This window comes from Amborella trichopoda, chromosome 6 (assembly GCF_054954075.1).
Source record: "Amborella trichopoda isolate Santa Cruz 75 chromosome 6, AtrichopodaSantaCruz75HAP2 v2.0, whole genome shotgun sequence".
NCBI lineage: Eukaryota > Viridiplantae > Streptophyta > Magnoliopsida > Amborellales > Amborellaceae > Amborella > Amborella trichopoda.
In genome coordinates, this window is record NC_142341.1 from 46591519 (window position 1) to 46606268 (window position 14750).

The window sequence follows — 14750 nt, forward strand, 5'->3', positions numbered from 1 at the left end:
AAATATCATGGAGGGGCCAATAATGCATATGGGCCCACCATGTGTCAAGTGGGTGGGGCCCACATGTGCCACACATGGGTGGCACGCCCCACCCATTGGATTCTTTCTTAGAGTTTAAGTTATTTCATGTTTTGGTAATATTATGTTATGACATGTGGTCAAATAAGATATGGAATATTTTGACCATATATTGACCAAATATTGAAAGTGTATATTGACTTGATATATCTTTGGAATATTTTGTGAAAGATTATGGAATGTATAATACTTTAATTAGATTTAATTTATTTAATTTCTATTGATGGAAAAATAGCTACGGAAAGAGGGATAATGGTCCATGCACCTTCCAAAATGTTGATGGTCTATCTATGAAATAGATGGCTCATATCTCTCACCCCACATGTCACCCTTGATCGACGGTCTATATTCAATCTCATAAGAAGAGTCAAGCCAAAGAAAACCTAAGAAATCCTAATCTTGTTCAAGCTTATAAAAAAGGGATTGTCTCTACCCAAAATCTCTACACCTTATCTTTCTATCTCTCTCTTAAGAAAGTCTCTCTCTCATATTTGATCTTTCTCTCCCACATTGTGAAAGAATCTAAAGGTTTAAGTTATGGAGTTCTTCTCTCTCCTATCTCTCAAATATAAATTTATGGCTAAGGATTTTAAGGTTTAGCAAAAAAACAATTCATCTTTCTCAAACTAGGTTGCTAAGAGAATTCACCTACGGGTTGAGTTTGTGATCAAATGGGTTCATGTTCCATTGGTGTGGCTTGGCCGAAATTTGCTTTCTCGATTCGAGATTGAAGTTAGACCGTTGATCCCACGCTATCGGATGGTAGTGACTCGGTGTGGGGTGTAATAAACTCAGTTGAGGTAATCTTCGGCACTCTTCCTTTTGTTTCTTATAATATTATCTTTTATTCTCAAGCATAATGCATAGTTGTTTCAATGGCATCAAGTTGTTAAGATCTTGGTTTTATTGTTATGTTGATTTTATTTTGAAATTTATCTTATTATAATAAAGACCACATGTAAGTGATCTTTTGCCAAAAGAAAGGGGTGAAAAAATAAAAATAAAAAAATTTGTATTCCCCAATAAAATATCACATAGATCTTTCTTTTACTATTTAGATGAATTGCGATGGCAGAGGTAATCCAGGTCCAATTGGTGTGGAGGGAATAGTTAGGGATCATCGGGATGAGTGCATTTTTTGCTTTGTAGGTCCATGTGGAGTCAAGACGGCTAATAAAGCGAAACTGCTAACAGTATAACAAGGTTTTAAAATTATTATTGAGAGAATTGTCCAAAGTTAACTGTAAAAAAAAAAAAAAAATTCCAAAGTCCTTGTGTGATTGAGTGTAACTCTTTGAATGTATTTAATTAGTGCACTCACAAACCGAGAACAACGTGAAAGTTAAGACCGGAATGGATGGAGATTATAGTGATGATCCGCAATTTAAATGTCTGGGGTAATGAAGTGGCAGATTCTTTGGTAAGATGAGGTGTGTCTTTGCAATATTTAACTATTTCGGATGATATTATTATTTAATCTCGTTGTAATCCTTTTTTCTTAATAATGTTATGGAACATTTGTCAAAAAAAAAAAGAGTGGACATGATTAGAGAGAGAAAAAAAAGGTTTAGAGAGAAAGGTGCCCTTAGAGAGATGAATTAGAAAAAGGACACAGTTGAAGGGGAATATGAAACATTTAGAGAAAAAAGGAGTTAGAGAGATGAATTAGAGAAAGGACGCAGTGAAAGAGGGAATTGAGTTGAAGGGGAAAATGAAACATTTAGGGAGAACAGAGTTCGAGAGAGAATATGATTATAAAAGAGAGAACTGAAAGAGAGAATATGGTTAAAGAGAGAAAATGCACTATCTTTTTTTTGATAGAGAGAGATGGCACTGTCAGAAACAGAAAGCACACTATTAGATAGAGGAGTTAGACGGAGAAAGTAGACAATTGAGAGAGAAATTAGACACAAAAAGACACTATTTTAGAGAAGAGTTAAAGAGAGAAAAGGCGATAAAAAAAAAAATTAGATAGAAAAAAAGTACAGTTAGAAAGAGGGGACTCAAAGAGAGAAAGGGCATGGCTAAATAAAGAAATGACATGGCTAAAGAGAACTAGACACAAAGGACATAAGTAGAGATGGAAGTCTTAGAGAGAGAAAGGTATCAAAGAGAAAGAGATCAATGAGTTAGAGAGAGAACGCATAGTTAGAGGGAGGAATCAGAGAGGGAAAAGTAAGATTAGAAAGAGGATTTAGAGAGAGAAATGGCATGGTTAGAGAGAAAAATTAGTTGGAGATTTAAAGAGAAAGAACACGAAAAAAAAAAAAGTGAGAAGCCAACTTCCTAAAAAGATAAGTCACCTTCCATGGGGAAGATGGAAGTCACAGGTTATCATTTTTTCAGAACCCTAAACTTCCTAATACTTCCTATTTATGTCCGGCATTAGGTCGGGCCTGGGTGTTTGGTTAGCCCTAAGCCTAGCCCAGCTCTAGTCCCTCTAAGTTCAGATCATTCCAGGCACGGCCCTGATTAGGCCGAAGAGGCCTTAACCCTAGCACGATCCTGGTCCTGCCCTAGCGGACCCAAAGCGAAAAAAGTAAAACATGGAGGACAATAAGGTCCCAGCCCAGCAGGCCCTCTCTAGTTCAGTCATCCCTCAGCCCTCGGGCCACATCCAGGCCCTAGTTCTTATGGTCAGGCCAACATATCTGAGCCAAGCCACCATGCCCATTGCCAACCATAATCCTGTCATAAAACAAGGAAGTACATTAAACTGGAACTTCCAACTTCTAGAGTTAAAACTCCCTGTTATCAAACATGCCTTTAGAGGCATGCAAAGGTAGGGTCTTAGTGCTTCTTGGCTCTTTTACTTGTCAATGACACATATAGAGCAAGGAGAGGACATTATTATTCAGGAATGAAACTTTTGCATGCGTTTCCACACTGTAGCTCGCGGTCCTTAGTTACAAGTTTAATGACTTTTATCTTCGATAAATTTAATTTATCCGTATTTTATCATGAACTGCTCAGATGTCAATATTAACTTTGTTAATATCCCAGTAAAATAAATTTATCCTGGTAATTTAAGACTTCCTGTTGTTGCCGTTATGATAAGCTTTCCCTATAAAATCATCTATGTAATCTAAAAGCAAAATTATTCATGTGATTTTGAGAGAAAATATGTCAAAAAGAAATAGACCAACAAGGAGAAATTAATTTGCAATGTGTTCTTTTTATGTTTTCTAAGATTTTTACATTTTTTTTTCCTTCTTTTTCGAATTATTTCTAAAATGCCCCCAATCATAACTTTTTTAACCTCATTTAAAAGTGTTTCGTTTAATTTTACTTTAATCATAATTATCATATTTTGTTGGGATTTTTTGCATTTTTTATTTTTTGACAATTTTTAGCCTTAATAGGGACCTGGCTTACCAGGGATGGGTTACCAGACCCAGTCTGCATTACCCGCCCTGGCCCAGGGCTGGGTTGCGTTTCACTACACTGCCATTCAACTATTGGACGATCAAACCATGGTGTGTTTTAAGGGGGCTCAAAATCTTATCCTTTTTGAAAATATTCTAAAGCCAACCTGTACAAAGTTTGCGGTCACGAAAATCCTCTAGGTAAATCATTCGCCACCGGGAGTAAATATAACTTTGTGTTCCCACACTGGGGAATGCAAGAGCAGAGTATATGTGCGATCACCCAAAATTTAGTCATCTCCTTCCATATTCAAAATGTAACTCTTTGCAATGGTTATAGCTATAAAACAAAGGGAAAAATGTACCCTTAGCAATGGATATAACTATAAAACAAAGGGATTGAATGTAAAATTCATACCATTCATATAAGCAGGTCACAATCATTAACTATTGCATGTAAAATTCATACCATTCATACCATTAAAAAGATTTGAGAAATTTTATTTTGAATTTTGTACCCAATCAATAACGTATCCTCAATCACCCGATTTCACCTTAAAATAAAAGGTACCCATTAGTATGGATTATACACAAATTTAATATTTCAAACTGTTTCAAATATGAGGCAAATAAATGATGCAAATAAAGGCAGCCCAACCATTTTTTCATACGTATCATATGTACCACAATTGTGCTTTAGCATATAACCATATTGGTGCCTACAAAAAAAACTGCCGTCATCATCCGCGATATTTTCAAAACATGGTTGAATTTTGTGTGAGAGAGAGTGATGAAAAAGCTTTTAATCACATATTCCAAATTCATAAAAAGTTTGAACAAAGATTTATATCAGCTGCCTGCTTAACATAACAAACCCTTTTAATTTAAAGTCCTTACCCTTTTTAGACCAGCCACAAATCTTCTGATAAATGCAACAAAACATGATATTCTTTTTGAAAGGCATCTAAAACCAAAAGAGTACAAAGATTACACAATTCATGTCAAGCCACCACTATAGAACGGCAAAATCCTATGACAGTCGCTCTTAGTCAAGATATAAAAGCAAAAAATGAACAAAGCTCAAAACGTTTCAAATAAGCCTACAATTCATATCAAAACTCTCTATTGTTGAGACCTCCCTAAATCTCTTGGGACAAAGTAAAACTTTCCAACGACATGGAGAATGGCAACAAATGCAATGAAGCCGATGCTCATGACGAGGACCACAGTGGGACTGATCTTCAGGCCTGGAGCATCATCAGTGTAGAATTGGAGCATCGTACCTCCTCCAGCAGCTGCTGCTCCAGAGGAGCCACCACTGCCTCCAGCAGCCCTACGCCTGCGTAAGCTTGCTGCAGCAGCAGCACTGCCTCTTGGTGGTGCCCCGCCATTCGCCACCATCTTGAAATTGCACTGAATAGTCAGTAAGACTCTCTCTCTCTCTCTCTCTCTCTCTCATATACACACACACAAAACAAAATGGTGGCCCCTTCATTGGCCACCATCAATAGGGTGATTCAAGGTAACCATACTCACCAATGTTTTTCTAGTCATGGGAAGACTCCAGAAAAAAATAATACTAGTGCAAAAACCAAGAAGCAAAATTGTGCAGACAAATGGACAAGTTGTGAACATGGTCATACAAGTTACCTATTGCAAGAGATGAGCAATAGATTTAGCTGGAGAGTGATTGATGATGTTAAGTTGCCAAGGCCGTAAAAAGACACAGGAACGATACATAAAGAATGAAACCTCAACAGTCGTAGAAACGAACACTCTCAACTCTCAACAACTAGAACGCATGTTTGACCTTTTGAATCACATTCTTAACAAATAAAAACGAAAATAAAATAATTAATAATAATGTTGTTGGTCATCCTCATTCCTCAATGATGAAGTTTAGCAAAAATAGAAAGCCACAAAAGGGCATTGTATTTTCCTTTTTTACTTCCCAAAAACCAAGATTACAACTAAAAAGAAAGAGTTCAAATGTGCGTTCAAATGTGTGGGTATCCACCACAGGGAGCTTTCCTATACGATTGTTTTTTTGGGTTATGTTAAGAAACCATAATTATAAGGCCCAGTGTTTGCTATCCTCTACAACCTTGGCAAATATTTTTCTCGGTAAATTCTAGCGGAGTAAAAGTATGGGTGGCAACAAGCCCGGCCAGGGCTGGGCCAAGAACAGCTGGACCCTAGAGGGCTGGCCAGGGCCCAGAATGGACTAGGCCAAAGGGTCCCCACCCTATTCCTAGGCTTGGTGGCCTGGCCCGGCCTCTTAATGGGGTTGGGACGCGCTAGATTTGTAGATATTAATTTTTTTGTCTTCTAAATTCATGAAAATAAATAAAAAAAAGGAGGCAGGGCCAGGCCTGACCATTACCCCTGGCCCTGACCCAGCCTACAAAGACACCGGGCCTAGATTTCTGGCTTGGGCGCAGTGCTCAAGCCAAATTTAGTGGCCCCGGCCTAGGCTGTTCTGGGCTAGCCAAGGGACTGGGCCAGGCCACCCGGGCCATTGCCAACCCCCTAATGTTAAGCTATTTTTTATGTTCTAGAGAGTGAACATTGCATTCCTAGCACTCCCATATGCCTGCTCCTGTATGGGCAGTCCTAGATTTCAGCGTACTTTCTTGGAACGCACTGTCATCCAAGATGTCGTAGAATATCATCACTTTGAAAGAAAATTAGGCCTTGATTGCATTGATTAGTGCTCAAGCAACCGTTAAGTCTACGATATCAAATTCTTTCAGTGCTGGAATAACAATCTCGACATACAGCACAGATCCCATATAACTATGTTCGAGTACAAACATCCCACATGTACACTATCCTAAAATACATTTAAAATATAGAGTTAGCCATGTTTTCTGTTGCAACAAAAATACTCAGCTTTGGGTATCATAGGCTACAGAAGGAAGGGAACTGCACTCATTACCAAGCTAAATAAGTCAACTCTAGGAGTTTCAGCTTATTGATAGAAGTGAAAGCTATACAGTACCCTCCCTCTTCACCTCTCACACCCAGCTGCAATCTCACACCACCAAACACAAACACCTCCCTCTCCCTCTCCCTCACTTGGCACCCAAACCCTTGCATTACCATTTCACCTCTAGCAACTCCTCCGCTCCTTTTCAACCCATTTCCCACAAAAGATACCTGAGCCTCCCCCCACCCCACCCCACCCCAACAAAACTTAAAAAAATAAAAAAATACTCAACAAAGGAGCTAGAGGAAAGAGGAAAGGTTAATAGAGAACTCAAAATCCTTATTTGAAGATTCAACTCCAATCGTGTTAACATCGAAGAAACCCCATCTGCTCGCCTATTTTTCCTGATATCTAACAACATTTACCTGCAGAGGTGTTCCTTGTGATGCCACAGCCACACCCCAAATCCCAAATTAATGAAAATCTAAACCTGAAATTTGGCCACCAGGGGGAAGCGGGGGCAGGGGGAAGGTGGGGGCTGGTTGACCCCTTCAGAAGAACTTCCATCTACAACAACAACAATAAATACTGCCCTAATATCCTCACTCTCAAAGAAATAGAAAAAGAACCTTGAAAGCGACAAGAGGTTTGCTCTGTTTGGGCCAAAATATCTATGGCTTGGTCCTCCCTACCAACCCAAGGCTTCTCAGTGGACATTTGGATACTTTGGAACGCTACTGTTTACCCAAGTAGAAGCATTTGGGTATTTTCAGACACCACATCATTTACCCAAATGGCTTCCTGCATTGGTTACTACTGTATTTCCATCTCTTTCTCCTGGAATGCCGATGACCTCATATGGGACTTCTCGGCTGTCTATGTTCCAAACACACGAAAACGCAGTTTTGGGCAGAAATTGTTCCATCTAAAACCTCATCACCTTCCCATGGTTTCATGGAGGTGACTTCAATGTGAACCACTGCTCGTTCGAAAGAAAAATAGAGGGACCAGGATCACAGTCAGCATGGCCAATTTATCTGCCCTTGTCTCCAGGCTCAAAACTCCATTGACTTGCCCCTGGCGCTTACTTCACCTTGTCAAATCACCAACTCTCCCCCACTCTGTCCAAGTTGGAGAGGTTTTTTATCAACATGGACTGAGAAGGTTACTTCTAGGGAGTCCACACTAGATCCCTGCTTGACCCTTCTCTGACCTCACACCTATTCTCCTCGACACGCATCCAGCCCAATTTGATCCTCGTTCCTTTAGGTTCAAAAGGATGAGGTTGGAGGACAGAATCCCCCCCAGTCTCAATCCAAGACTGGGTGGGCTTTAAACACAGTAAGGAGTTAATAGCTTGGAACCAAGACCACTTTGGGGGTCCTAAAACTTAGGGGGGGAAAGAAGAAAGAAATCCCCCCGCTCCAAAATCGAAGAATTCAACTTGCTTGAGGTACAGGGAGACCTCTCCCCTTCGCAACTATCGAGAAGAACATGAACAAAGATCAACTATAGGATACCATAATGCAGGAGGAAATTTTCTGGCAACAAAAATCTAGGACAAAATGTCTGGAAAACAGTATAGAAACACAACGTTCTTCCACAAATCACCAAATTGTAGAAGAACCAATTCTGTACTCCAAATCAAAGACCAGGGAAGAACTTATGGCAAACACTACGAAGCTTACCGGGTCATCATCTCTCTTTCTTCCAAAACCTCTCCTCACCAAGAATCTGTTACAACCAAAATAGCCAATATCCACTTCCAATCAATCTCAGAGGATAGTGCCAAGTGGTTCAAAAGTTCCTTCACCAAAAGTCAGATGCTCAAACTAGGTCAAGACAAGTCGCCTGGCACTAACCGCTTCCCAGTTATTCTGTCACACCAACTTTGGAAGGCCCTAGGGCTGGATGTCATGGAGTGGTTTGCCGAGTTCCATGTCAGGGGTACCATCAACAAGGCCATGATTCATTGCCCTGTTTCAAAAACTAGAAGGGGACGAGGAAATCAAAATTTTCAGAACCATATGTCTGATCAATAGTTCCTACAGAATACTCGCTAAAGTCCTTTCTTCCCGGCTTCATCCAGTCCTGAATTACGTAATCTTACCCCCAAGGTGCCTTTGTAAGGGAAGCAAATCTTAAATGGTGTGCTCATCAGAAACAAGTACATCACCAAGATATTCCAATCCAAAGCTCCTGGGTGCTTTTGCAAACTATATCTCAAAAAAGCGACATAATTAGATTGATCGAGGAATCATCAATAACATTCTGTCCCTAATGGGTTTCGGAATCAAATGGGTCTCCGATGGCTGGGTGCCTGTCCTCCATGCACTTCTCAATCCTAATCAATGGATCCCTCAAGGTTTCGCCATAGAAGCTGATGCCCTCGGCAGGTCCACAAAAAGACTACACAATCATGGTCCTTAGGGTTTCTCCACCTCATGTCATGGTCCAAGGACTGAAAACCACCTCCCATGTCCTATATGCAGACAACACCTTGTCTGTTGTGATGCAACTCACCAGCAAGTTGATAGCCTATGCATCGTGGCTCCTAGCGGGAATATTGAAGTGCCATTTTCTCCCTCTAGTTGGCATCCAGGAAGTGCCGCTTGAGAGAAGACTGGTCCAAGAAGCGTCACTCTCTCTATAGGGGGGCCACATCATGCTAATTAAGGCCACCTTACGAAACATTCCTGTTTTCCAAATGTGCCTATTGTGAATGCCGACAGGCATCAGGGATTCAGGCACATGTTGGAGAGTCCATGAGAGACTTTCTCTGAAATGGAGCAAGTGGCTCTCATAGATATAAACCTATCAAATAGGGAGAAAGTCTGTATGACAAAGAAATCAAAGGACCTGGGCATTAGGAAGTTACAGGATAGCAACACTGCCCTTCTCAGGAAGTGATGATGGTGCTTTGCCACAGACCAAGACCACCTACGTGTGATCAAGTAAAGATATGGCATGAATGGTTCAGGTGGCTCCCTTAGGGCCCATCAACCATGAGACCCTTTGGCGACGGGAAAGCCATCTGCCAAGTCAATACACAAATTCTCCAGCCTTGCGGGCTTCATAGGCAAACCAGGGAATTGCACAAGATTTTAAAGGGACCAGAGGCTGGGGCACCAACCACTTGAATTTCCTTCCCGACCCTGTTCAATCTAGCTGTGACAAGGGAAGCCACCACTGATGACTACATTGAACACTTGGGATGTCACATGGTTTGAATCCCATCCCCACCATCACCTCATAGACAGACAGACCTCAGATTATTTGGACCAACCCGAAAGGCACGTTCTCGATGCCCCTTCTACAAGGCCTTAACCTGCTATTATCCCGAACAGTCCACTGCTCACAAAGCGAGGTTCCCCCTCCCCCCCTCAAGGTCCAAATGTCCAAGCCTTTGACTTAAAGACGAGAGGAGCTCCAACTAGCTAATAGATGCTTAACATGTAATGCTGCAGCAGAATCCATTCTTAATCTCTTCATCCTCTGAATCATAACCCACAAGGCCTGGTCCTTCCTCCCATTGTTTGACCATTCTTAGGGCACTCCACATTCTGTAGAAAGCCCCTTCAAACACCACTATTCTCTGCCCCCAAAATCCTTCACGGGGCTGCCACTGAACCTGGTGTCATCAAATTAAACTTTGATGGATCTCCATGGAAAATCTTTGAATCATCAGTATAAGGGGTCTCTTTGTACCTCACACGAACATGATCCTTCAGACCTTCTCCAGCCCCACCAGCATAGCTCATGCCTCCTTCGCCAAATCAAAAGCCCCTGCTGGTTTGTATGCAATCCTTCAATAGAACTTGGGGCTCTTCAATCATAATTGAATGTGACTCCCATAGTGTCATCTAAATGGCCAAAAAATCCATCCCCTGCCCATGGAGGTTCGAAGACCTTGAACAATTCAAGATGGGGCTCTTCAATCATAATTGAAAGTGACTCCCATAGTGTTATCTAAATGACCAAAAAATCCATCCCCTGCCCATGGAGGTTCAAAGACCTTGAACAATTCTTCCATTTGTTCCACGACCTATTGGTCTCCTTTAGACACACATGGCAAGAAGGAAATTCAACAACAAATCGCTTAGCAAGAGAAGAGTGACCCGTCCCTCAATCCTAATTAAACAACAGCAGTCACCCCGACTCTATGTTGCCAATTTCATACAGCCCCCCACATGCAATATTTCTATCTAACACTCTATACTACTTGTCCTATATACCTCACAACAAGCTTACCAACCTAAAGAAATTGATAGGGGCTTGAAAAAAAAAATCCATAAAGAGAAAATCATTTATGGGAAGTTTATGTTGCTCCTGTTGACAGACCATAAACAAATTGACCATGAGATCACCAGAGAAAGTCCTACAATATAACACTGCTGGTACAAATGCCCTAAAGGATAATGAAATTATGCCTAAATAAACTATGTCGATTTAGGACATAACAGCAACAACAGGAAAAGCGTTGGGGGTGGGGGAGGGAAAAAAATGGCAGGGGATTTCCTTCAACGACTCAAATTTTATGAAATTTCAGTTGACTGAGCCAATCACCATGAACCCATAATGTGGATGAAAGCCTGAAAAGAAAAACAGCAGCAGCCAAAACTATATCCCTAATAACCATGACGCAAAAACATCCAGACAAGTTGAATAGTTTAGAGAAATTGATTAGTGAATAAGATATAAAGAGTCCAACTCAAAACCTCTTAACATTAATGGTTTAAAATGGTAATAATCATGGTCACAACTGGCTTCTGCTGGCAATTATCCAACAAGGAGGTTAATAGAAGAAATCTGATCTAAGAGCCAAGATGTGACCCACAATGGACAAAACTAACCTCACTCCCTTTCTCATCTGAAAACTAATCTTTGATTTCCATAAGAAATCTAATTAGGAAGCTGGATGAAAGTACCAAATTGGGGCTAATCCACAAATAGCCCTTAGAACCCAATATGAGTCATGCATTTATTGGGTTGATGAAAGGTGCCAGAAAATGTGGAAATCACCAAACCTGAATATCTACAAAAGAGGGGCATGGCTTAGGCCCTAATTCAATGAGAATCGAAAAATCCCCTAAGGCAGAGCAAAATGGCAAGATGTCACTCCCCACAAGCACATTCATTATCGAATACAAGTATGCTGACCCAAATCGTAAGAGAAAAGCTCATAAGGGACGGAACTTTTGAGCCCTCTGAATTTAACTATTGGGACATTTATCAAAAAGCACCCAAAAGAAGAATTACATGCATTTCTTTTGATTTAATTTCAAAAATTCCATAAAGGACAGACAATAATGAGTTAGAATAGTCGATATTTTAGGTGTGTTTTGAAATTTCCTAATTATTATAAGGAAAACAATCCAACCAACACTAAACTCTCTGTACGAGTAGCTTATAGAAAGGAACATATATCGACATATAAACTGCCATTACTGACATAGAACAAACAACCAGTTATGCTAATCTTTTACATTCTATCTAAGGACAATATCGAGGGCATCGCAACAACCACTAGATCTGAGACGGAGTAGATTCCTCCATCCCCTTTAAGAATGTTAAACGCTAGAACTGGCTTGTGATGATTACTTTCAAAGGAAATTGTCATCCTCGAGTTTTGGAGGGGTTATCAAGGACATAAAGGAGACAAACAGAGAGCACGCCACACTGATGATTCTTGACTACTAATATTAAAACTCAAATTACGGACGACAGAAACTCAAACTAAAAACAAATTCACAGCCATCGGCATGTGGCTCCTGAGAGAGTTTGACCTCAAAATTGCACTCTCTTCAATATTTGAATATAGGAAGATTCTTTGTTAGTAAACAGTCTGTCCAAACTGGGAATATATAATTGTTAATTGTACTTAGGAATTGGTTTAATATATTTATGGATCTTATATTGTAGTATATTTCCTTCTAGTCAGTACAATTTCTCATATGAGCATGCAAATGTAATAAATGAACAAGAAGCACGGAAGGAACCACAATTAATTGTCCTTTTGGAATTGAATGAACCACAATTAATATGAATGAAAGACAGATTTTACATAGATTTTTTAGAGAACCAACCAAGGATACTGCATATATCATCTAAACCCCTATTGTTGAATACTTATACTCATAAAATCTGAATTTTAGCTTCAAAGGAAAAGTCAATAGACATCCAATCCATGATTTAAAAGGACCCAAAAGTGTCATTTTCTAGACCTACGATCTCAATAGACATCAAATCCCAAGCTTCATACAATCACTATTTCAATAAAAAAAAGCCTGAATTCCCCATTTCGGAATTTATTCAAATGCCAGATTTCAATAGGAATCCAAGTTCCAGAACCATAAGTTCAAAACCCTATATCTTCAACAGGAAACATGAAGTCCTGGCCCAATACATATCGAATTCCCCTGATGTGATTAGAAAACACTATCTATAGACCCCGAGTGCCAAATTCCAAACCCTAAATCACCAATTTCGATAGAAACTCCTAGTTCAACAATTCCGAGGCCATAAAAATACAATGATTTCAAATAAAAATTGTATGCCAATGCCCTACGCTTCGATCCAAAACCCGACAGCTCAAATTTTAATAGACTCAACCCGATATCCTCATAACATGCTAACAGGGTCCATGGTTCCAACACAAAAACCTCAGTTCAAGGAGCATAAAACCCTAATTGTGCGATCCAAATCAAAACGCAAGATCTTTAAAGCATCCCCAATAAAATTACCACAAAAAAAAAAAAAAACGCTGATTAAGCAACCAAATATAAATCAAACAAATATAGCCATGAAAGCAAAATAAAGAAATTGAGATTAACATCATATATGTATGCAAACTGCGAAGACAAAGCTAAAGAAAGGGAACAAGAAAGGAGACAGAGGAAAAGATGGAAAGAGAAAGGGCTTTGGGTTTACCTGTTCTTCCACCAAGTAGAGAGAGAAAGCTAGACAGAGAAGCGCGAGTTACAGATTAGAGAGAGAAAAGGGTAGAGAGAGAGGGAAGCGAAGGGTAGAGAGATTTGAGAATTAGAGAGAGAAAAGTAACTCGTGATAAACCAACGACGAGGAGACGTACACAACGAAACAAATTTATCACGGTTTCATCGCCGTTTCATCAACGAATTGGACGGTGACCAAAACAATATGATTAAAAACATGCTTGGTGGGACCACAAAAAACGCTTAAAACTGTGATGTTTGAATAATGGCTACCATTCCACAGCTTTTTTTTTTTCTTTTTTCTTTTTTTTCTTTTTTTTTCTTTTTTTTTTTTTTTTTTTTGCTCAAACATAAACTGTTAGTAGTGGGTTAGCAATTTGAAACCGTTTAGTAGTGGGTTAGCAATTTGAAACCGTTTGTAATTTACGAAAAGATTGTTAGCAGGGGGTTAGCAAACATTTGTAGTTTTCGAAAAGAGATAGGAAACCAATATCTATACCACCATAACCTCAACCTTATTTCTATAAGATGTTAATATTGTACTGTAGAAGTGAGGTGCAGCTCAAAATTCTATTGAAATAGGATGTTAAAAAAATGCTCCACTTGATCATCGAAACCAAAAAAAGATGCTAAAAACCTCTCCATTAATCACCTCAAACTCGAGATATATGGATATGAAAAATAGAATAACTTTAAGCCTTAAAAAAAATGCATATGGATATGAAAAATAGAAGAATTTTAATCCTTAAAAAAAATGCATTTTGTATATATATGGTCCTAATTTGATACTATTTTGAGAGAGAGATTTTTATGGTTGGTTTTTATTGACCTATGCTGGGTTTTTCTTTGAGTCTTTTAAATATATATGGCCTTAATTTGCCTGTTTTAAAAGAAGTTTTTGTTACAAATATGGTTAATATGCTTCAAACTTTTCATTTTCCTTTGAGTATTGGGGGGGGGGGGACTTCAACCTTATTCAATGCCTGATGAGTCATCCTCTGGGACTCCAATTAATTCACTTTTGGATCTTCCTATCTCTGGAACAAAGTTTACTTGGTCAAATAATAACACCAATAATCTATCTATGTTTAAGCTGGATAGGTTTTAGGTCTCTGGTAATTGGGTGGAGGCCTTTCCTTTAGCCTCAGTCAAAGCTCTTCCATGGTTATCTTCATACCATATCTCACTTCAAGCAAAGATCTAGAACCAAATAGTTGAAAGAAGGAGACCTCAACACGAAATTTTTTCATGCTATAGCTAGTGTCTGAAGAAGGCAAAATGACATTTCGGGTATGACTATTCCATGTGTTGATTCAGATGATGGTACAACTATGTAGAAACTATAGATAATCACTTTAAAAAGGCTTGTACTGCTAAAGTGAGATTTACCCCAAAATTGGATAGGGTACCTTTCAAAGTCTTGAC

At 39.4% G+C, this 14750-nt stretch overlaps 1 protein-coding gene across 1 annotated transcript; it reads right to left on the reverse strand.

Annotated features, from left to right (window-relative positions):
• Positions 1-4369: 4369 nt before the first annotated feature.
• LOC18442024 (uncharacterized) lies at positions 4370-13444 on the reverse strand. The gene is made up of 2 exons (XM_020672035.2): positions 13303-13444; positions 4370-4844 (listed from the first exon to the last, which is right to left on the reverse strand). The coding sequence occupies exon 2, from the start codon at positions 4842-4844 to the stop codon at positions 4566-4568; it is 279 nt and encodes a 92-aa protein (XP_020527694.1). The 5' UTR covers positions 13303-13444; the 3' UTR covers positions 4370-4565.
• Positions 13445-14750: the final 1306 nt, after the last annotated feature.

Excerpts from the sequence above, each read along its gene's own strand:
- LOC18442024 (XM_020672035.2), bottom strand. The coding sequence starts at position 4,844 with ATGGTGGCGAATGGCGGGGCACCACCAAGAGGCAGTGCTGCTGCTGCA.